A 23,811-nucleotide genomic window follows, 5' to 3' on the forward strand; every position below is an offset into this window, starting at 1 on the left:
TCCCTGCTGGCCCGTCGCAGTGCCGGGGATCGGCGTCTACCTAACTGTTCCCTGCTCACCGGTCACAATGACAGGGATTGGGGTGTAACCGCTATCTGCTGTCCCACTAGACTAGGAGCTCCACGGGGCGCGCCCCAGGTCATTTTCCTCAACTCTGTGTCTGCAGCCCCAGCTACATAGAAGGTGCACAGAATGAGTGAGTGAAGTAGAGTGAACGAGTGACTAAACAGACAGACTCCGAGGGGCTTTAATGTGTGTAACCCAGCAACCAGGGGCATGCGGGCTCCTGAGGGTTCAGAGCAGCACCTGGCGTCTGGGTCGCCAGACGGGCCACAGTGGTGCCCGCTCGAAGGAGCAGGACCCCAGCAGGCTGTCCGGGCCGCTGCAGGTGCGCACACAGGGCTCCCAGAGGCTCAGAGGCCAGGTGCTCCAGACCCCAGGGCTTCCCGAGCACGCAGCCCGCGTGCCTCCTGAGGCTCTGGGAGGGACAAGCCGATTCCACGTGTCACACGGCCATTAACCTCACGGGCCCCCTGCTGTGTGGCACACGGGCCGTCTCCAGCTTTGTGGGTTATTTTTAGAGTCAGAACAAAAATGGACCCTATTAACTGAAAACCAAATAAGCAACACCTGAACCTGGCTTTGGAGAGACTCTCCTGGGTCTTCCCAGGCATCTCTGGACAGCCCTGCCAGCCCCCAGGAGGCCGAGCTGCTGGGACCCCGGTGGCCCAGAGCGGCCGGCGTCTGCCCTGGGCTCCCTGCCCTGCAGCACCATCCGAGTAAGCTGGTCACACTGAGCTCCGCCACACTGAGAGCGCATCGGACTCAATCAGCTCGAGAAGACACGGCAGGACAGGCACCCTTGGGGACAAAGTGGGGCTCCTGACCTGCAGGGTCTGTGGCTGGGAGCACTGTGTGGGGCCTTGGAGAAGGGTTTCCTCCCTCACCGACCCCAGCTGCCCCCAAGCCCCCCATGGACTGACCACCAGCCAAGACTGCATTAATTCAGGTTGACCGCAGAAGTTAACCGTCTTCTCCTGCTTTTACTTGGCACCCCGGAATCCCTCTGCTTAGCAAAATAAAAAGGAAAGGAAATTGTTAACAATTCTAAACCGGTTGTAAGAATCTGGCAGGAAAAGGCATAAACGGGAAAAACTGAGCTAAAACCTTCAGGGAGTGTGGTTCCGAGCCGGCACCTGCTTTGCCCCCGCTGTGCAGATGGGGAAGCTGAGGTCCGTGGGGGGAGCCGCCGTGGGGGACCTGGCTCACACTGTGGCGTGCGTGTCCCTGGAGGGATCTGAGGAAGATGATCCCCTTTGTTTGAAGGCAAACAAGCAAGTCCTTTTTTGCCCCCAAATGTCCTCCCAGACAGCAATACCGACGGTGTCTTTTTGTGTTTTTCCCTGGCTATCACGGTCCCAGGGTGCCTGTCAGCGTGCGGGCCACGACTCTAATTGTCTCAGAAGAGGGGGGACTAGCGGGAGGGAAGGAAAACAGGTCTCCGTTCCCTTGTGCTGGGAAGGAAACGGAGGCTAGCACTTCTCTCGTCTGCCTGTTTGCAGACTCTGGGTCTCCTTAAACAAGCCTTGGAGAACGAGCTGGAACACAACCCCCCCCCCCCCGCCCCCGCCCTCTAGAGTAGTTTGTTTTTCCGACCGGACAGAAAACAGCATCACAGCAGTCACGTTGGTGCTGAACGTTCAGGCCCCTCAGGAGACGGGACACGGTGGCATCTCGTCTGTTACCTCGAAAAGAACGGCGAACCACAGAGGTTTCACTGCGCAAGGACGCGCACGCCTGGGGAAAGTCCTACAGCCGCACAGGTCCCTCCCTGGACGCGCTCACCCTAGACCCAGGCACTTGGCCAACCGTCTCATATCCAGACGGGACCAGAGCCGGGTGACTGAGCAGCAGAGGGCACAGCCAGGCCCACGGCCCCGCTCCCGCTGCACCCCAAGCGCCCTCCCTGCCAGGCCCCGCAAAGGCCAGTCCGCTCGCCTGTCTTCACGTCTGGGTTAGAAGCTCCTGTAACCTTCACACCTCCAAGTTCTTGTGGGACAGGCATGCTTTCCGGGGCTAAGGGCACCTGAGTACGTCTTCTGCTCGGCACGCTTTATGCAGGGCCCCCCTCCCCCCATGACGAGTCTGCACTGGGGCCTCCCCAGTCTTCCCAGGCCTGCTGCCGCCCTCGCTCTCAAGGGTTCTCTGGCGTCCACACCTGCAGGTGTGGTGAGCAGGGACAGGCTTAGTGGGCACCGGCTGGGGTGGCAGCCAAGCCCCGGGGGCCATGTGCCCTCTGCAGCCACTGAGGGCCTCGAACTTGCCATTGTAGCTCAAACAACACGGGTCAGACATCCATCACTAAAGACCGGCAGGCGTGTTTGACCAAGTAGGCCCCCCACACTCACATGGCACCAGGGCAGGGGACAGCCACCAAAAGTGACAAGAAATACTGACAGTGGGTTATAGGGCTGAAAGGTCACGGTGAAGTCAGCTGCCAGGGAGAGGCCCTCCTCTCTCCTTCTAGAACCTCCACCATCCGAAAACCTGATATTAAACAGCTTAATATATCTCTTTAATGACAAGGTGGCTGTTTTCTGCTGTGTGAGTGATGGGAAGATTATCCAGGATAGAAAGGCTAATTTTTGCTTCTGTGCCTTCATTTGGTGAGTCAGGGACCCGCTGTGTGTTTAGAAGAAGGGAAAGCGTTCACCTTATCTGGTGTTTTGCCTCCTGAGGTGATCCTGGAAATGGGAACCAGGGCCCGTCCCTTCTGTGACATCTGCCCCCAGGGTATCAGCCCCCGGGCACGGAGACCTGGAGATGAGGGGGGCTCACCCTGGATTAGCCAGGTAGGCCCTGAATGCAGCCTCAGGTGTCCTGGTAAGAGGGAAGAGGAACCAGGGAAAGTGATGGGACCGCCCTAGTGAAACTGCTTACGTGGTCAGGTGACAGGCTGATTTGTCGCACGGGCTGGAGCTGGCCAACTCCTACCTCAGCATGCGAGTGGGGCCGAGTCTGTTCGTTAGAAAAGACGGTGGGGGCCACCTGGGTGGCTCAGTTGGTTGAGCGTCCAACTCTTGATTTCAGCTCAGGTCATGACCTCACGGTTGTGAGATCGAGCCCCGAGTCTGGCTGGGCATGGAAGCTGCTTGGGATTCTCTCTCCCCCCCACCCCCGGCCCCCCCCTACTGGTAGAAGCACATTTTTTCCCGCGGGAAAAAAAAAAAAAAAAAAAGTAAAGATGGTCAAGGACCAGAGCACTGGGGACAAGAGCAAGTGCAAAGGGCCTGCGGCAGCAACACACAGACGCCACCAAGTTCTGCCCGTTCACAGCACGACGGACAGATGGTGACAAGTGGTACTGGGGTGGCAGCAGGGCCGCATGGTGATATGGGGTCCGTTGGGAGTGCCGCGGGGGGCCCTGGGGGCACGAGGTGGTGCTGATCACACACCCTGGGTGGGATCCCCTCGGGCGCCAAGGTCCCAGAGGGAGCCGTGTGGGCGGCCACACTGCACATCCCCGGCCGGTGAGGGTGTTGGTGGAGAGCCCGGGATCGGCTAGGTCAGCAGCCTGTTCACGCGACAGGCCGAGCAGGGAGCCCGGCGGCCCTGGCAGGCTGTGGGCATGCAGGGGCGGGGACGAGCGCGTCTCCAGCCACATGGTTGTGCAGGGACATCTGTGGGTGCGCCTCCTGGCGGTCTCTCCCACGGCCTCTAAGCTGGCGTCTTCCCTCTGCTCCCGTCCAGCAGGCTCGGGCGGTGTGGCCGCGCCTCTCCTTGACACACGAAAGGTTTTTATGTGGCTGTCTCTGGGCCTCAGTTTCCCACCTGCACTCAGGGATCTTGGGGTGGGGAGGGGGGCCTTAGCTCCGACCAGGATGCCTGAAACCGCTGTGTGACGGCTATCTGGGCCCCTCCTGGGTCCCCTTCTCCGGAGTCTGACCGCACAGGGTGCTGTCGGTTCCATTCTGGCTCTTGCGCCCCACTCGGCCAGCCTCGGCCCCGTACTCGCCGCGTGGAACCTGCTGACCTGGCAGGCGTTTCGCTCCCCCAAGCGGGACTGGATGCTTCCTCCCCTCTGTGTAAGCCCAACAGCGTGGCAGCAGGGGTGGAAAGGACCACGGAGGCATCGCCTCCGAGCGGCCTCACCTGCCACACTGCTCCGAGGGGGCTGCGGGCTCCCCGGTTCCCCAGCAGCCCGGCGTGGGTGGGGGTCAGGGCAGACAGACCCTTCTCCGCCAGCTGTTTTCCTCAGGAGTCAGCGGAGAGAAGGCGTCCCCGCCCAGTCCTCATCCAGCCTTGCGCATCGGAGGCGCACTGGGTTGAAGCAGGGCCGTGGACCTGAGCACAGGGCCTTCCTGTGGCAGCTGAGACCTCGCTGGCTGGCTGGCTGGCTGTCACTTGCCTGTGGAGGGGGACCCTTCCCAGGCGGTCGTCAAGGTGTGGGGAGTGAATCCACGCAAAGTGCTCAGCGGGATGTTCAGCTCATAGTAAGAGCCGGGTGTCTGTTGGCTTTTCTTCCCCCACAGGCTTTGGTTAAAAGCTGCCAATTTCCTGTATTTTTAACCAAGCACAAGATTTCTGTTTTCCCACAACTTAAGGAACACTGAGATGTTAATAGTGACGGTGGGAACTGGGTCAGGGGGCGTAAGTGCAGAGGAGGACGTGAGTGGTCGTCGCGGTTGCTGGAGTCCCGCCCGGGGGAGCCTGGCCCTGACCCAGCTCCAGGCCCGTGGGGTGTCCTAGCCCCCAGAGGTGGTTCTGATCCGGGAGAAAACACAGACGTACAGGGCCGGCTGGAGCCATGTCTGACTTTGGGGGCCCCTGAAGAGAACCCAGAACCTGCCGTTTCTAGCCGTGTGATTTGGCACATGCCTCTTCCGTTCCCTGACCTCAGACTTCTTTGTCATTGAAGGGGGGACAGGGACCAAAGGCTCGGAGGCTCATGTGATTCTTACTGGATTCTGCCTCTTTGGCTTCTGTGAAAACAGCGGTGCCTTCTTCTCAAAATGCTCTGCGTCAGGTCTTAAAAGTCTAATGAAGGGAGCCGTGATGGCAGGACCAGATCTGAGGAAGCAGGCCGCATTCCACAGCCTGCCCAAAGCTGCTACGTCACCGTGTCCCCCTACCACTCTGGTGTTGCCAAAGGTTCTATATTCCTTGCCTGTGCAGCTGGTGCAGACGACCTCACAGTTAGCGGCTTAAAGCAACACGAACGTGTTCTCGCACAGTTTGGGGGGTCAGCATTCTAAAAGGGACCTGCAGGCTGTTCCTTCTACAGGCCCTCGGAGAGAATGTGTTTCCTTGCCGAGGAATGCAGGTGGCCTCCAGAAACTGGAGGAGGTGAGAAAACAGATCCTCTCCCCGAGGCTCCCTCTTGGAAGCTACCATGTGGCCTCTTCTGCAGTCAGATCTCCTTCTGTCTCCTTCTCATAACGACCCCGGGGATGGCATACAGAATAATCTCCCCATCTCAAGGTCGCCAACTTATCATAACTGCAAAGTCCCTTTGGCCATGTACAGAGATTCAGACCACAGACTTTCTGGGAGAGGCCAACATAGTAGTCATTCTCACTGTAGTATAAAGTGCACGATCAGTTCTTCTTGTGCTTCCTTCCGAGCTAAGGGAAGCAAGTCCCTCTAGGGGAAGGGATTTGGTGCGGTCAGCCCCAGAGAGGAAGGACAGAGGGAATGGGAAAGTGTAGCCCCAAAAACTGGTCCTGAGCAGCCCCTTGCCACGGTTTGGCCGGCTTGGGCTTAAAGGTGTCAGGGTGCTCGGGGTACCCCCGGGGGCTGCCCTGGGACCAGCCCGTTCCCTTCCCCGGGATCCGGGCCTCCTGAATGCACCAGGCCCTGCCCTTCTTCGCGCCCTGACCCTCGGTTGCTGATGCCAAGGACTGACTGCACCTGATCCCTCGGCTTCTGTTTTCCGAGGGAAGTCAGCCATACACCTTCCATTTCCCCGCCCGCTCAGCCCTGCCCGAGGCCGGGTGGGGCCCACCCTGACCTCGAAGCCCGTCAGGGTGGGGCTCTGAGGCTCCGACTGCTCCCCGTGTCGGGGGCAGTGACCCCGTGGGGGGCGGGGTTAGGGGGTGGCCAGACTAGGAGGCTCCTCCCATCCCTGAGCCCCTCGGAGCGCCTGCCACCCACCCCTGCCCTCTCAGTCACCAGGAGAGGACCGTGCCTTCCTGGTGCCGTGCTCCCCGGGCCGGCTGCCTGGTCTCCCCACCCCTCCTCCCAGGCCAGGCGCAGGCTGTGGGTGCCGAGCCAACCCCCACAGTACCCGATAGCATCTCCCTTGCGCATTTCCACGGCCCACGCCCCCGGAAGAGGCCCAGGTGGGCCGCGCCCTCGCCTGCCCCCGACACCCGGGCCCAACTTCCGCCTCAGCGCCTGGAGAAGGAGAGGCGGCCGGGCGACCGGGTGCAGCTGAGCGAGGGGTCCCGCCGGGTGCGGCGGGCTCAGTACTTTTCCGAAGCGCTTCCCCAAATGGCTGGCTCGGCGGCAGCTCCGGCTCTCTGGGGACGCGCAGGAGGTGGCGGGAGGCCGGCAGACCTCTCCACCCCCCCCCCCCCCGGGGGGGGGGGGGGGGGGGGGGGGGGTCCCCCCCTTGCCTGCCCAGTGTGAGGCCGGAAATCCCTCCGCCCCTGCTGCCCTGCTCTACAGACAGCAACGACACCCGGCTCTCGGACCCCCAGGTTCTCCCCGCAGGCGCGGGCTGGCGGCAAGGACACCCAGCAGGAGTCCGGCTGCGGCTCACGCCGTCTCGCCAGACGGCTCCGGCGGGCGAGGGGCCGGGCGGACCCCACGCTTGTCCCGCCGGCGCACAGCTAGGTTTCCGCGATGCTGGGTGGTCTCGGCACAGACCTTCAGCGGTGAGACCAGCAGGGAGCCGGCCTCGCCCTTGGGAACCCTCACCAGGTAGTCCCGAGCGTGTTGCTGCCAGCCCCGGCTTCACGCTCCCCGCTTGCGTGCGAGTGCTGACCCCTTGGGCGACCGGAGCCCGAGCCAGCCAGCCACGCCCAGAGCCCTGTTCTCCTTGCGGGGGTGGAGATGCACGGAATGAACCCATTTGACAGCTGGAGCAACGGAGGGTCTGGAAGTCTAGCACACTCGCGCCCCCCCCCCGCCCCCCCAGTTGGCGATGGGTGCTGACCTGGGCGCCTTCACTGCCACCCAAGGGCATGAATGACTGGAGAGGCCCACACCAAGCCTACCTTCCACCCTGCCTCGTATCTTTGCGTGTTGCCTGAGCGCCCAGCCTGGCCCTTATCAGGACGGGTTAAGCTAGGACCCCTACCCAACTTGCTCACAGCCTATAGGAGCCTTAAAATCACCCAGGGGTATTTCACACATCTGGAGGCACGCCCGAAGAGCACAGAGGCCCCAGGGGCACCTCGCAGCCTCTCGGGAGTGAAGACAGCCACTGAGCACACAGACAAACAGCACTTCATCACCACCTCTCTGCACGTCCAGGGTCATTCTGCGCAGGGGTATCTGGAGGCCAAGACAGCCAGGCGGAAGGCTCGTGTATGGCCTTGGGGTTGCGGGAAAGAGCTGCCTCTCTGTGTAAACAGCCTGGGGACGGAGGTCACTGGAACAAGCCCTGAGGTGAAAGATGTGAGGGAACCAGAACTGTTCTGGAACTTGGTCACAGGGCTTCCGAGAAGTGGCTGGTCTCTTCGCAGAGTAGCAGGGCTCAGAGCCACCCGCTTGTCACCTGCTTGACCTGATCAGAGGAGTGGGCTGGAGTAAGGGAGCAATGAACAGAAGCCCAAGCACTGGTAAACAGAAACGCTCACGTGTTAGCGTCACAGATCAAGCCGCTGTGATCACATCAGGCACCTCAGGCAATAAGGGGTCAGTATGCACTAGGAATAATGGTTGTGGACGGGAGAGTGGTGACGGTGATGGTGTTGATGATGACAATGGTACAAACTGAAGAAACAAGGGTGGGAGCAGCTCAAGGCCGGGGACCGGTTTGTGCCCCTTCGCCGTCCTCCCTCCATCAATGTTTCATTTGTTTATGGCACACCCGTTCTAAAGCGGGCGCTTGGCCAGGCACTCCTGTCCCCAGACCCTGCAAGCGGTGGTCTAGTATAGCAGTGTTAAGCTCCTCCGTGGGAGGCCTGGGCGGGGGTGGGGTTGGGACAGATCTTGGGAAGGATGGAGAAGGCGAGTGCCCGTGGAAAGCCCGGCCCAAAGGTGCAGAAGTGGGAAGGGCCTGGGGCTGGGGCTGGGAGGGGTCTGGTGATGGAGCCACAGGGGTGAGGGGAGAGGCGGGCAGAGCTGGAGACGGCTAGGAGGTGTGTGCGGGCAAAAGTCCTGGGTTGGAGGTGGGTGCCACAGATATGGGGTGATGGGGGGCACGTTTGGGAGGCTGAGCCTGGCCAGCAGCCTGTGGCTTCACCCACCCTCGTGGCCTCTCCCTCCCGCCTGGGCCCCCCACACCTGCCCGGGGCCCCCAGCCGTAGGCGCGCTGAACTGGCCAGAAGGCCTCGGGGCTGAGGGCCCGGGACCCACGGCCTGGCCACAGAGCCTGGGCCGGGCCTCCCCCCGGCCGCCCGTCTGCTGCCAGGCCAGGAGCAGAGCAGCAGCGGCGGGATGTGCTTAAGACTGGAATCACATCAGTCACACCCATCTCTGGCCCGGAGTCTCTTCCACCACAAATGCGAGGAAAGCAAACTGTGCTTCCATGATGCCCAAGGCTCCTTCGCAGCCGCCTGCGTGGCCGTGCCAGAGAGGAGGCAGAGGACCAGGCCCTATTCTCCCTGAGACCCTCCTGACAGCCCTGTCATGGCGAGGCGTGCCTGTGAGTGTGTGTCTGTGTGTGTGTGCACCTGTGTGCACACGTGGGGTGCAGCAGGCAGGCAAAACTCTGGGCCCTCAGCGACCCTCAGGGTCGTCACCAGACCCGCCCCCCCTGGACTCACACCCCCTGGACAGGGTGAGGACAGGTGGCCCCCAAGGGTGGGGAGGTCTGTGCTGCCCAGCAAGGCCAGCCGTAGCCCCTGAACGGGCCTCTTAGGGCTGGGACATCATTCAAGCCTCTACCTCACTGGCCAGGTCACACGTGATTCTCCCCACCCTGCGTTTTCCAGCACGGAGAAGGTCCCCGACATTTGGTAAGTTCTTACCAGGTGGAGGGCTGAGTTAGTCCCTGCCCCCAGCCTGGAAGGTGGACATGGTCCTGCAGGTACGGGCAGGGGCACAGAACAGAGCTGGATTTAACGCAGGGAGCGTTTTTGCTCTGACGTGATTTAGGAAATTCCCTGCTTGCCGAGGTCAAACACTTGCAGTCGTCATGCGTCCCTGCTCCCCAGGCGTCTGCTCAGTGTCTGTGCTTACCCAGTGCCGTTCGCCTGTATGGACTAGAGAGAGTCCTGTGTGTGATTTCCTGTCCCCTGGCTGGGGCGGAGGGTCACGTGTTACTCCTTCGGGGCCTGTCTGCAGCTCACTGTGGGGCGTGGATGTCCGAGCCCAGGGCTCCTAGAGTTCTTCTGTCTCCCTGGGAGGAGATGTGGAGGCCAGGAGTGCACGCACGGCCAGCCGGGGGCTGCCCCGCCTTGCTCACCCCACCACACATGCTGCAGGTGGGGCAGCAGCTGGGGCTGGGCTCTGGCTTCGTGCGGGGCCATCGTGGGGTGACCCACAGCACTGCTCCAAACAGAACCCTCCTGTCTGCCCACCGGTCTGGGAGGGTCCGGGGTGAGCCTCAGGTCACCCCCACCAAGGCACCAGGAAAGTTTTGCGAGGGAGTTTGCCTTTGAGCAGCGGTTAGAAACGGCTTGCACTGTAGGCTTTAACCAGCAGTTCCCAAAAGTGCACAGCGTGGTAACGTACTACGAAAAAAACGGGCTCTGTAGTCGGTGTAGTGCTAAGACACAGAGCGGCTGCAGGCCTCATCAGGGCCTTTATGGTGGTAATATGCGCTGTTGAGACCCCAGAGGGTGCTCTACTAGGCATGTTCCCCAAACGCCAACCTCTCAGAGGGCTCCTTTTGTGCTAGAAGCCCCTGGGCCTGGTTGGGTGGGACCCCCATTCGGGAATGCTGACTTAGCCTTCGGGAGACATGAGAGGAAGCCTGTTCCGGGAAGACAGAACAGTGACAGCAAAGGCAGCAGAGTGCAGACAAGTCGGAAATAGCAGATGGCCCTCACTCCGGCTCAGGAGAGGGGAAGGGGGGCAGAGGGAGCTGCCTACGGGGGGCGGGAGGAGGCTGACTGTACAGTCCCCAACGGCAGGTGCCTGGTGGAAAATGGACCGCCTCTTTGGGCTTCAGAGAGGGGTCCCACAGGTGGCCCCCAAGGAGCTTCGCAGACTCCTTCACATCCCCCGCCCCCCAGGGGGACACCGTCCGGGCGGGGATGCTGGTGGGCTGAGCGGTATTTAGTAACCAGCTCCCTCGTGGGGGAAGAGCCTGACGGGAGGGTTTGCACCTCCTCGTTGGCTCACGGCATGCTCCCAGGAAGAGGTCACTGAGGGGGGCTGCGGGGGCACGCGTCACCTCTGCTTGCCCCTGCAGATGCAAGGTGGGTAACAGCCCGAAGAAGACACTGTCGAACGTCATTAAATAACCGGCCAGTGGTGCGATTTAAATACCTGTCACTTATAAAAGGTCACTTCTGGGGGCGCCTGGGTGGCGCAGTCGGTTGAGCGTCCGACTTCAGCCAGGTCACGATCTCACGATCTCGCGGTCCGTGAGTTCGAGCCCCGCGTCAAGCTCTGGGCTGATGGCTCGGAGCCTGGAGCCTGTTTCCGATTCTGTGTCTCCCTCTCTCTCTGCCCCTCCCCCATTCATGCTCTGTCTCTCTCTGTCCCAAAAATAAATAAAAACGTTGAAAAAAAAATTAAAAAAAAAAAAAAAGGTCACTTCTGGGCACCATGATCTCACAGTTCATGAGTTGAAGCCCCACATCGGGCCGTGTGTCGACAGCACAGAGCCTGCTTGGGATTCTCTCTCTCGCTCGTTCTCTGCCTCTCCCCCACTCACATTTGTTCGCTCTCTCAAAATAGATAAACTTTTTAAATAGGTAAATAATAAAATGTGACTCATGTTTATAAAATGACTTCAACAACCGATTCACAAAATTCTTGCCAGTTTGACAGCCGGCTTTTTCGCCAGCCAGTACAAGCCTCCTGCACCCTTTCACCGGAGGGTTCGCACAGTGATGAAAAACCCTGTTTTCTTTAGGCAGACGAGGGAGCAGGAGACGCCCCCTGACTTCTTTTATTTCTCTGACTACGAGAGGCACAACGCAGAGATCGCTGCCTTCCACCTGGACAGGTGAGCCGTCCCGCCTGCACCCCGGGCCTGAGCACCGTGCGGGTGGGCCCGAATAGCTCTCCCAACACCCTCCCGAGGTGTTGGGAAATCCTATAATTAGCCCCATTGTACAGATGGGAAAACCGAGGCATGTAAGTCTCTGCCGCACAGAGCTGGAGTCTGGCCTGCAGATGTTACAACACCCTGCGGTAGGCCCCACACCATGAACGGTGCCAGACAGGAGATCCTCGGGAGCAGTTGGTGATCAGAGTGTGGACGTGGCCCGTCGGGAATAACAAAGGAAGAGCAGAAAGGCCTATGAGTGCTAGGAACTTTAACCCAGAGTGTTTCAGGGTGGAACCTCTGGGGCCACGGTGACACCAAAGGACATGAGCCTCCTCCCCCATCACCCATCTTCTGGGCTGGCTCTACCGGGCAGAATGTGAATTCCTCCCTGGGCTCCACGTGGCCCCTTGCTGAAGGCGAGGTGGGCAGTGGTGTCGAGGGCCGTGGTGCGGGGGGCCTCTCAGCAGCCACCCTGCTGGACCAGAGATCCCTGCCCCGCAGGGACAGTCACGGGGCTGGGGCTGGAGTCAGTTCCAAGAGTCTAGGGGGAGGAGCCTTCCCGACCACCCCGCAGGGTCCTGACCTCCTGCTCGGGGTGTGTCCTAGGCTGCAGCTTCCAGGTCACCCAGGCTGGTTAGAATGCAGATTCCCGGTCTCCACCCCAGACCCTCTCTCTACACCACACGATTCGTGTGCACGCTCAAGTTTGCAAACCCTACTTTGCTTTGTTTTTCAAAGATCAAAAATCTTGTTTGGGGGCCACAGAGACCCCAAGTCAGATTTTCAACAATGTCAACTATTGTGCAGCCTAAACCCAGAAAAAGGCCTTTCTGTGAAAGGAACAGTTGCCACGAAGCCGATGAGGGTTCCTCATTCGGAAAGGTGAGGCCTGTTGATGACGCAGGACAGCTCACGCAGCGGGCGGAGCGCGGGCGGCACGCAAGATGCCCCCATTCCCCACGCGCAGCCGCTGCCCCCAGAGGCCGCTGCAGGCCCATCGGCGTCCCGTTTAAGTGAGCGAGTGCAGCGCAGTTAGAGGGCGTCCCATTAAAAGCAGCTAATTTAACGTTGTTCCGACCTGAGCCCAGAGGGCCCAGGCACTGGCAGGCCGGTGCTGGGAAGCAGAACACCACCCACCGTGGTCCTCATGGGGCCCATTTTCGTTGGTGGCCGACGGCACCAGTCAGAGCTGTGGGCCCCGCGTTGGGCCCAGCGGGACTCGGAGACGGGAGCGTTCACTCCGCACCAGCCTAGCGAGGGCCGGGGCACGGAGGTGAAGACCCTTCCCCTGTCACTTTCCCGCCAGGATCCTGGACTTCCGCCGGGTCCCTCCGGTGGCCGGCAGGATGGTCAACATGACCAAGGAAATCCGGGACGTCACGAGAGACAAGAAGCTGTGGAGAACCTTCTTCATCTCTCCAGGTAACCTGCACTCGGGGAGGCCCCTTTCCTGGCTCACTGCACACAGAACAGCGAGCTTAGTTACCTTTACGAAGAAGAAGAAAGAAACTTCTAGTTTCTTCTTGCATAATGCAGCCCACCGCCTTCACGGGACCACCCAAGGGCTGCCCCTTCCACTTCGGGGTGGATCTACATCACAGTGTCAAAAGCCTGCCAGAAATGGCCAAGTCATCATCATGGAATTGATCCCCTGGGCTGGGCACAGAGGTTTTTTCCTACCATTTGTTTTAAAGGAAAATTAGGGCGTTTTTGAAAATTCTCAGCCTCCCCAGAGAGTCTCCTCCAACGGTCTGGCTGGAGGAGCCCTCTGTTCCCTGAACTTCCTCCCGGATTTAGGCACCACCACCCTGCCCCCGCCCCCCGCAGCAAGACCCTCACACAGCAACAAGGACTCCTCTGCCTCCCTCCCCCGGCTCAGCAGGGAGAGCGAGTAGAGTGGCGGCCTCCCCTGGCGCCCTCAGGGCCAGCACAAGGGACTGCCACAGAGCGGTGCTAATCATCAGTCTCAGACGCACACAAGCTCCTGCCCTACCGAATCACCTGCCCCAGGAGCTTTTCGATGTGGCATTCAGGGTTCTGCGATCTGTCCATCCGTCCCTGTGAGCACTTCCTTTGGGCCAGGCCCCGTGCTGAGCACCCCCTGCTTGCTGGGCCTGAGGGTGGGGACACCTTCTACCTCGTATTCGGTTCTGGAAGGTCCCGGCGATGGCAGAGAAGTGGAGTGCGGTGATGAGTGGGACCCACCCCGAGACAGATACCCTCCTGGTGGTGTGGGTCCATCTGTTAGTTCGTGCACATAAAACCCACGTAGAGGTTATGTGCCCCTACCCCCTGTGCTGGCAGCGTCTCACCACCCGACCAGAAACCAAAGGGGAGGGGGCTTGGAGGGCTTCTCATCAGCCTTGTCTAAGCCTGCCCAAGGCTGCAGGCTGCTTGGACGCCCCCGGTGACTGGGAGCCTGTCGGCTCAGAGTTAATTCAGCTCCTGTCTGCACAGACTGAGTTGCTGGAAAGGACCTTCTTTTCCAAGGGTGGACACCTGCCTCTCCAACCGTGGGTTCTAGTGCTTTCCCCTGGAATCCCCACCCACCCACCCCCGAGACAGCAAGCTCCTCCTCCACCTCAGCCTGTCAGGGACACTGGGATCTCTCGTCCTCCAGCCTGGACGTCCCCAGCACCTTCACCGTCAGCCGCCCCTGCTGCCCCGGCTGCTGCCCCACGTGGCGATGAGCCCTCCGAGTCTAGGCTGGCCGCGCGCTCACAGGACCCATGCCACGCCCACAGGACACTAGGCCACGCCCTCCGGGCCACAGCCACGCCTGCACGGCCCCAGGCCACACCCACAGGACACTAGACCACGCCCTCCGGGCCACGGCCACGCCCATACGACCCCCAGACCACGCCCTCCGGACCAGGGCCACGCCTGCACGCCCCCAGGCCACACCCACAGGACACTAGGCCACGCCCTCTGGGCCACAGCCACGCCTGCACGGCCCCAGGCCACACCCACAGGACACTAGACCACGCCCTCCGGGCCATGGCCACGCCCTCCGGGCCATGCCCATGGGACACTAGGCCACGCCCGCACGGTCCAGGCCACGCCCACAGGCCCCTAGGCCACGCCCTCCAGGCCACAGCCACACCCACACGGCCCCAGGCCACGCCCATACGACCCCAGACCACGCCCCCCCAGGCCACGCCCATGCCCACGGGACACTAGGCCACGCCCTCCGGGCCACGGTCACGCCTGCACGCCCCCAGGCCACACCCACAGAACACTAGACCACGCTCTCAGGGCCACGGCCACACCCACACGACCCCAGGCCACGCCCACAGGCCACACCCACAGGGCACTAGGCCATGCCCTCCGGACCACGCCCACACCCACAGGACATGCCCTCTGGACCACGGCCACGCCCACACGGCCCCAGGCCACGCTCACGGGACCCCCCCAGGCCGCTGCCCCCTGTCAGTGGTCTTTCCGATTCTCATTGCAGCATTTTAGTGACGTCGTTCAGTGTTCAGAACTTAAGATGAAACACGCCCGCCCCCCCATGCCCATCACCCGGTTTCCCCGTTAGAGGGATGCTCCTCCACATGTCTGACCTGGACGAGTTCTGGGACCTCGATCACAGAGCCCGCCGAGAGGCTGTTCTGGTGCCAGCGGAGGGGCCGAAAAGGCCTGTTGCTGCTGAGAGCGGGCCGTGGGTGGGGCCACTCGGGCTGGATAGTGTCCCCTCAGCCTGAAACAAGTTTGTCCCCCCGTGAGCAGCCCCCAGCCCCCTCAGACAGGGCTGCTGCTGCCCGCAAGGCCTGCACCGCGGGCGCCGTGTCCTCCACCTTGGCCACCACACGGCAGGGATGTTCTAGGCGATTCTACCGCAGCAAGGGAACACGGACATGACTGGGCACCTGCGGTATGCCAGGCACTGGTATGCACCTGCTGTGGGATTCCACCTTTAATTCTTAGGCCAGCGTGGGGGGGGGTTTTTTTCCCGCGCCCCCCCCCCCCCCCCATTTTAAGCATTTTGTTGAGGTACGATTGGCATGGTGTAGACAGTATCAACGTGCAAAGTTCGAGGAGTTTTGACACGAGCAGAGAAGCAACGAACTGGCCCGTCTGCCCCGGTCCCATCCTGCCCTGTACCCCCAACAGCGCTATGTGCTTTCCGTATCTGAGGGTTTCTTTGCTTCTTCTACGGTTTTGCACAGTGGGGGTGACTGGCAGTCTGTCTGTCTTCTGTTGCTCGACAGCACTCTTCCGAGGTCCCTCCACATCGCTGTGTGGTGTCTGCGTGTTGCTCTTTATGTCAGGGCCCCGTGGCCCTGGGTGGGTGCGTCCCATGTCGTTTACCTGGTCATCTGGTGATGGGCACCGCCGAGAGGGGACTCAGTAACCCGCCCCAAATGAAGTGGAGGAAATGTCAAGAGAGGAAAATGAGTCAAGAACTTTCTACACTTTGCTTTCTTGGTGCACAGCGGCCTCCCTGCAGGAACCCCGCTTCTGGGTCTCGAGGTCTCACCGGGGCGCATGGCAGCTTTGCCGGGGGGCTCTCAAAGGGGCCACGGAGCCACCAGTGTCCAGAATCCCAGCACTGAAGTCCCACATGTGGTGGGTGAAGAAGGTTGTGGATCCCTTCCTATAAACAAAAGGCGGAATCGGTTCCTAGTCTAAGCAGATACGTCTTCTTTCAGGAGAGCAGCTAAGCACCCCCGCCAAGCAACAGTGCAGAGACAGGCTGGGTCGGAACCCAGTTGTGCCGAGCCCCACAAAAGTCTTTGTACTTTGCGGTAACTCTCCACGGACACATCTCATACATCCTGGAAGGTACACGCATCCATGGGTTTCTACGAGGGGAACCCACCTACGTAAACGCCTCTAGGACAAGACACAGACTGGGAGCAGCTCTGGGAGCCCCTCCTGTTCCCTCCCAGCCACTCAGCCCCACGTCTTTCAAGTGACTCTTTCTCCTGCTACGCAGGCCTGGGTCTGGCTGGGTAGGCACAAGGCCTCTACCCACACGTTGTGGACGCAGCGTCCAGTTTAAGTGCGCACGAGGGTAAGAAGGGTCCCCAGAGCTGTGCCCGGACACCTTCAGGCCACTCCTGAGCGATGGTGGCTCCCCAGCATTCCAGCCCCACCTGAGAGCCACCCACACCAGATCCATCCAGGTGGGGTCAGGACGGTAAGCGTTCTGTTCTTCTGGACCCTCCTCCCTGCCGTGCAAAGGCCTGGAACACTCCCGGTCCCAATGCTCAGCCCTCGAGCCACATGCCTTCCAGCTCCACAGAGACCAGGTTCTCGCTCGGGGTCGCCCATCCTGCCCCCGAGGTCCCCGGAGTTGGAGGCGGTGGCCCCAGAGTGGCAGGGAAGCAGGTTCTCCTGGGCTGACTCTGGCCCCCACCTTCTCCCCGCCGTCTGCTGAGACGTCATCGCTGAGACGAGAAAGGGCTCATGTCCCCTCCTCCCCCTCCCCCTCCCCCGTCCAAGTGCGGGGGTGACCTAGTGACCGCTCATCTGCACTGCCCTCTGACTCAGTGTCAGACATCTGATCTTACCCGCATTTCCTGTTTAATACTCCCAAGCCCATGAGCAGGCACTACCGGGGCCCTCATTCAGGTGGGGAAACCGAGGCACAAGGAGGTGAAACACCACACCGATCTCGCACCTCTGGGCAGTGTTCCGGGCCCCACCCTGGCTGCTCCTTCAGAAACCAGATTTGGATGTCTGACGAGGACCGTGCTGTGCACTCAAGAAATGCCTTTCTCTCTGAGCAAAGCCAGCTTAGGCTCTTAGCTCAGCAAATCCCAGAGCTCCGGCCAACAGGATCAGATAGATTGTCCCCCTGAAAGTGAGGCTGCCGCCTCGGTTATGGCTGCACCGTGTGTCAGGGGGTCGCTGATGAACTGCGTCAACACGCAGGCGAGACCACAGACTGACCTTTCCCAGACTGTCCTCACAGCAATTCCCCAGCACCGGATCGGGGATCATGAGGTCAGGGGCAGGAAGAGAGAGGCAGGCGATCCAGGCGGAGACTCCCGTGTGCCGGCGGGGCGCGGCGGGAGCCCCTGCACCGGCCCCCCATCTCCTCTGGACGGCTGCCCATGGAGACTGCCCACGTGGGAGACTGCCCACCAGACACGGAGACTGCGGCTAGAAGGGCCTGCCAGGCTCACGTCAGGAGTCCATGGGGAGCGAGCGCGTGGCCAGAAGACTCAGGAGCCTCGTGACTGCCATGCGGGCAGGGCGCGCAGCCGCACGAAAGGAGACCCCTTGTCCGGGGAACTGGCCGTTTGCACAGCCGGGAGGGGATTTCTGGCTGCTGCACTCCCCGGGCTCTTGAGGGTCTCTCCAGCAAACAGACAAGTTACTGAACGCAAGATTCTCCCGGTAAATACACACACGAGCGCCATCGCGCCCCTGACCGGCAGGGGCCTCTGGCAACAAATCGGCGTGTCGCCTGGTCAGCAAGAGGTGCCCGCTTTCTAAATCACTTGTTTCATCGAGACATGATTCGGGCGCCATGAAATTCATTAACTTCTTTTGGGCAACAAAGTGACCAGGGCGTTTTATTCTTTAAGTAACTGCCTATACATATTGGTTAGATCGAGTTAAATTTGCCCCACCCTTTTTTTTTTTTTTATGAAACTCGTCATCTTGAAGTGTGCCATTCGGTGGCTTTTGGTACATGCGTCACGTCGTGCCACAGCCCCGCTGATCTCCGCACGCTCTCCTCACCCCAAAAAGGAGCCCGTCCCTGTTAGTCACCCCCAGCTCCCGCCTCCCCCAGTCCCCGAGCCACCAATATTTCTGCGTGGGATACACTTCACGTCAACAGCATCTGACAACACGTGGTGTTCCGGGTCTGGCTTCTCTCATGGCACACGCGTTTCCGTGGTTCGTCTGCGGTGAAGTGTGTGTCGGGGCTTCGCCCCTTCTAAGGGTACGTAGCGTTCCACGGGGTGCGCGGACCACGTTCTGTTTGCCCACTCACCGCCGGATGGACGTCCAGACTGCCTCCACTCTTCGGCCTCTGTGACCAGGATGCTGTGGCCCCCGCGTGCAGCACGCTGTGGACACGTGCCCACGTCTCTTGGGTGCAGAACTGCTGCGTGGCGTGGTCATTCTGTGCCTAAGTTTTTAAGAAGCCTCCAAACTGGTTTCCATGGCGCCCTCCCCCGTTTGTACCCCACCGGCTCCGTCTGGGGCCCCGGTCTCTCCCCATCCTCCGCAACACCTGTAAACGCCTGTTCTCTTGACCAAACCCAGCCTGGTGGGTAAGAAGGGGCGCCTCTGTGGACTCCACCGCATTCCCCTGACGACCGATGGTGTGGAGCATCTTCCCACGTCCCTGTTGGCCCCTTGCGCCTTTGCGGTATCTGTTGAACTCCCTTCCCGTGCGTCAGTTGGATTATTTAGCTTTTTACGCTCCTCACATGTGCCACACGCCAGACCCTCGTCGGATCCGCGATGAGCAGACATCCCCTCCCGCCGTGGAGTGTCCACGCTTCCGTTATGCCTTTTAAGCCTCTGAGCGTTGACTCTAGAGTTTCTGTCGAGGCCGTCCCGTCGCCCACAGCTGTGTGGCCTCGGGCCGCTCAGCCCCCCTCCGTGGGCCTCCGTGTCCCGTACCACGGGGTCGCAGCAATGGGAGATCTGGGCCGTGCAAGTCCAACGGACGGTGTGGACGCGGGAGGCCCAGGCGGACGTGCGGGAGGGCGGGCGTGGGACGTGCCCCTCCCTACTCATCCCTGTGTCTGTCTGCCGCCAGCCAACAACGTCTGCTTCTACGGCGAGTGTTCCTACTACTGCTCGACGGAGCACGCGCTGTGTGGGAAGCCTGACCAGATCGAGGGCTCCCTGGCGGCCTTCCTGCCAGACCTGTCCCTGGCCAAGAGGAAGACGTGGCGGAACCCCTGGCGGCGCTCCTACCACAAGCGCAAGAAGGCAGAGTGAGTGCTGGGCAGGCCGAGCCCAGGCCGGGCCCACCTGCTCATTCTGACAGCGCTTTGCTCGGAGGGGCCTCGGGCCTGTCCAGGGCCACGGGGTGTGAAGGGGTGTCGGGGAAGGGAGGCGCGCCCAGCCTCCCTTTGTGACGCGGACGAGACCTCCGCTTTGTGGATAGATGGCGGGACGGGGCTTCCTCACCCTGAGAATCAGAGGTGCGCCCCGCGGTGGCGCTGGCCAGCCCAGAGGCACAGGCTCTCGGTGTCCAAACTCGGCTTGCACTCCTTGCTCTTCTTGTCCCTCAGACGAGAGAGGTGGCCGTGGAGGTGTCTCTGTGGGCCTGGTGTCCAGGCTCTGTTTCCTAACAGCGACCCCCCCCCCCCCAAGAAACCCGGCATCTGGGGCTGACGACGGCCTCCAGACATGGCTCGCTCACCTCCCAGCCCCGTACTCCCGTTAATGCAGCCTCGGCCAGAGGCGCTGTTCTGTGCTGACGCCTCTCTGCACCCCCCCATCGTTGCTGCGGTAATCCCGCCGTGCCGAGCTGCTTTGGGCCTCCCTGGCCACACAGAGGAGGAACTGAGCCTTCTCACAGTGGCTCCCCTGCAGGTGGGAAGTGGACCCCGACTACTGCGAGGAGGTAAAGCAGACGCCCCCCTATGACAGCAGTCGCCGTGTGCTGGACGTCATGGACATGACCATTTTTGACTTCCTCATGGGTATGTCGGCGGCCCCGGCCTGCACCCGGGGCTCCCACCCTGCACGTGACTGGCTGTGGCCACGGCACACGCTTTGCTCCGTTGTTTCGGCTCTGGTCTCACAGGGGCGGGGGGGGACAGCCCTGAGTTTTCAGCTTGCTTCTGTCCACAGGGAACATGGACCGTCATCACTACGAGACTTTTGAGAAGTTTGGGAATGACACATTTATCATCCACTTGGACAACGGAAGAGGGTGAGCTGTGTTCTTGCTCCTACAGACCTGGGGGGCCCAGACTGTGGCGGCGGGGGGGGCCATTCCCCAAGGACATTCTGGGGGTGGGGCACGGGGGGGGGGCCCCTGGCCTCTGGCTCCCGTCGGCAGGAAGTGCCTGTCGCGTTGCTCCTTCTGACCCTCAGGGGCAGTCACCCTGTGCACTGGGTCCTGTTATGTCCCCATGTTGCCCTAGGGAAACTGAGGCCCAGAGAGGGTGCTTGCCAGGAAGGACAGGGCTGTGAGGAGCCCTTTATGCCTCATGTGGATGTCTGGGACTGGCTGGCAGGGACAAACGGTCCTCCCTGCCCCCTTTGTGGGGGCCTGTGGACACTGCTGGCCGGAGCCACCAAGGAGGGCCATCTGCCTGATTAGCAGGCAGGGACACAGGACCTGCCCTCCCCAAATGGTTAAAGCTGCCACTAAAGCTATTCTCAGATGCCTCGGAGAAGTGGGCACCGGGCAGCCGGACAGTTGACACGTGGGGGCCACGAGTTCCCAGCACAAAAGACGGCACTGGGCTGAGCTGGCCACCGACTGCCTTCTCCACCCCGCCTGCCTAGGACCCTGCGTTTATGAGCTCCTGCCCCACGCAGCGGCCAGAAGGCTAAGCTACCTTCCAGGACCTCCCTCATCCCAGGCCCTGCGTCCAGTGCCGGGGACAGCGGGGGCCGGGCCACACGGCCCTGGCGTCCCAGCAGGGCACGCGTGAGGTGCTCATTCCAGGGCCCTGGGTGTCCCCGGGGCTGCTCTGTGGTACCCTCGGCACGCAGGCGACACCCTGGACAATTCTCCTCTTCTTTGGGCAGGTTTGGAAAATATTCCCACGATGAGCTGTCCATTCTGGTGCCTTTACAGCAATGCTGCAGGTAAGGCCTCCACTCCCTGCCCCCTAGGGAGCCCCGGCCCGTCCCCAGGCTAAGCAGAAACCCCCCAGTCCCTGCAGCATGCAGGCCAGAGCCCCGAGGCCCTTCCCAGCACACAGCCCACAGACCCCATAACGGCCCATCTTACGGCTGAAGACACTGGCGCCCGGACAGGGGTCCCGTCCCCAGCCCTCTCTGCCACCCTCTTCGGGGCTCCCCACCGGATCCTCCTGTCAGGGCAGGGACAGCAGTCTGCGAGGCGCACTGGGTCTGCCCGGCCCAGGCAGGCGTGTGCCGCGGAGCCGAGCGCTGTCTCCCGGGGGGTCAGGCCGTCCCTCCCCGCCCCGCGTCTGCCCGTGTACTGCCAGGCCTCACGTGGCCCCCTGCTCTGCCAGGCGGGACCCTCACCGTGGCGCCTCTGGCACGCAGGGGCCTAGGCAGGCCAAGGACCAACCCGTGGCCTCCCCGCTCGGGGCCGACGCGGTCCCTCGTCCTGCCCCAGCGCCCCGCGCCCAGTCCTTAGAGGCCGGGCACCGCCTCCTGCGAGCTGGCGCCTGACCTCCCTCTCCCCTGCAGGGTCAGGAAGTCCACCTACCTGCGGCTGCAGCTCCTGGCCAAGGAGGAGTACAGGCTGAGCCTGTTGATGGCAGAGTCCCTGAGCAAGGACCGCGTGGCCCCCGTCCTGTACCAGCCTCACCTGGAGGCCCTGGACCGGAGGCTCCGCATCGTGCTGCAGGCCGTCAGGGACTGTGTGGAGAAGGACGGGCCGCACAGCGTGCTGGAGGACGACCTGGGCCCTGAGCACAGAGTCCCCCCCCGCAGGTAGTGACCGAGAGCCGCCGGCCTGCCACGGAGGAGGGACACGTGCGTCCACACCCTGCGTTCAGTGACTTTGGGAACAGACAGGCCACTCCCAGAGTCCGGGAACCTTCGGCGGTGGGTCCGACAGGACACGTCGTATTCGTCCTCGAGACCGGAGGAGGTTGGGGAGCGGGCGCTCTGTGCTCACGGACGGAGGCGGCCTGGCGGCGGGGGCGACCCACCTTTTTTGTATGGAAAGGAAGCGTTTATGTACTATTTTGTATTTATACGTGGCGTGTATGTGCATAGACAGAGAGCGACGCCCACACCCACGGACGCCAGCCCAGCTACCAAATGCACACGAGGGGGCAGAGCCCACGGGGCTGGCCTCTCCCACCAAGTTTGCTCACATCTGGACCTAACTTGAAATAAACTCCCGCCTCCCCTCCTTCCTGGGGGCCCTGCAGCCGGACGGCCGACCGTCCCATCTCGGTGCCCGGGGGGCTCCTGATGGAACCACGGGCTGGTCGACAGACTCCTGGCTCCAGAGTGACGTAAATGACCACGTCTTCCATTTCTCAGAGCCGCTCGGCAGCCCCGGGGACGCTCCCCGGCCGCTGAGGGTGCTGCTGCTGTTCTGACTTTGCTCTGATGGTTGTGTAAATACGTCACACGGGCCCCTCCGCGGGGCTCAGCAACAGGCTTAATTTTGCAGCATTTTTGTGGAATAGATTGCAATGTGGTAAAAGTGCAATAAAAATACAGCAAATGTGTATTGGGGTCCAGGTCCCCACACCCTGAGCTCGGCTGCCTGCCCGCCCACCGTCCACAGAAGTCAGTCCTGGAGCTGGGAGCGCCCAGGGGTGGCCTGGCGCCGTGACTGGGAAGAGAGGCCCGTAGGCAAGCAGGAGGCGTGGGCCCGGGGACAACCGCCCATCCCACTCCTGCCGTGGCAGGCACTGACAAAGCTGGGAGGGGGTCCCCGAAGACACGGGCTGGTCCCAGAGGGTGGCATCACATCTACACGGCACTGGCACCTGTGGGCACACCACGTTTGCCCCGCACTGCTGGCCGCGGGGCCTGAATCCTCCCCCGGGAGCCCGCCTGGAGGCTCCCCAGACCTTCTCTGTGTGCAGCACCGTGAGGGCAGAGGGCGCTGTGACAGGCCAGCCCCGAGGCTTCCAAGGAGAGCACGCCACCGAGGGCTCACGTAAACCCTGCAGCATGAGAACGCCTGGGAGCAGAGGGCGCTGGAAATCAGAGCCCCCAGTGCCTCCTGGGCACCCCCTCTTATGCTCCCAGCCCCACTGCTGCCCCAGGACCATCACTTTCCGTGTGCTCGGCACCTTGCAAAGCAGCCGAAATGAACCGTTACTGGTCTCTAAAGCAACATGGCAAGGTCGATTTTCTTTTTCTCGTTTCACAGATGGGGAAACTGAGGCTCCGTGAGGGTCTGACACCGGGCCCCAAAGTCAGCTCAGGTTCCCAGAACGGCCAGCTGTTCACCGAGGGGCAGGAGGGCTCCTCCACGTCCCTGAGCCCATCCGGGCCGCGCTCAGGTGCGGGAGGCCTGCCCACAGCCCAGCTACAAAAGAGCCTTAGGCTGCAAGGAAGTAAACGGGGGACGGGGCTCCCGCTCCCTGCCTCGCACAGGCTTCCAGCCCGGCGCTCGCCCGATGGCCGGCACCCGCGTACCTCTGGCCCTGACGGCCACCCTTCTCCGGTCTCCCGCTTCGGTCCCTGTCCCTGCCACGTGGGGAGGAGTAGAGTGCCCAGGAGGGCCTGCCGTGGTTCCACGAGAGGGAGCAGACAGCTCCGTGGCCCGGACGGTGCGTCCCCCCCACCCCAGGCCTCCCCAAGGCAACGGAGTGCTGGTGTCGTGGCCTCTGACTCAGGGCCAGTCGGTGCTGCACACGGCTCCAGCACCCCCC

At 61.8% G+C, this 23,811-nt stretch overlaps 1 protein-coding gene across 1 annotated transcript in view; it reads left to right on the top strand.

Moving 5' to 3' along the window:
* FAM20C (FAM20C golgi associated secretory pathway kinase) overlaps positions 1-22,653 on the top strand; it is a 53,027-nt gene extending 30,374 nt beyond the window's left edge. The window contains exons 4-10 of the mRNA XM_040455665.1: positions 11,198-11,290; positions 12,642-12,757; positions 19,068-19,248; positions 19,853-19,962; positions 20,114-20,195; positions 21,023-21,082; positions 21,656-22,653. Of these exons, the coding sequence (XP_040311599.1) occupies positions 11,198-11,290; positions 12,642-12,757; positions 19,068-19,248; positions 19,853-19,962; positions 20,114-20,195; positions 21,023-21,082; positions 21,656-21,905 (892 nt within the window). The 3' untranslated portion in view covers positions 21,906-22,653. The remainder of the gene's footprint in view (positions 1-11,197; positions 11,291-12,641; positions 12,758-19,067; positions 19,249-19,852; positions 19,963-20,113; positions 20,196-21,022; positions 21,083-21,655) is intronic.
* Positions 22,654-23,811: the final 1,158 nt, after the last annotated feature.

This window comes from Herpailurus yagouaroundi, unplaced genomic scaffold, assembly GCF_014898765.1.
Source record: "Herpailurus yagouaroundi ecotype Mexico unplaced genomic scaffold, PumYag 216, whole genome shotgun sequence".
Taxonomy (NCBI): domain Eukaryota; kingdom Metazoa; phylum Chordata; class Mammalia; order Carnivora; family Felidae; genus Herpailurus; species Herpailurus yagouaroundi.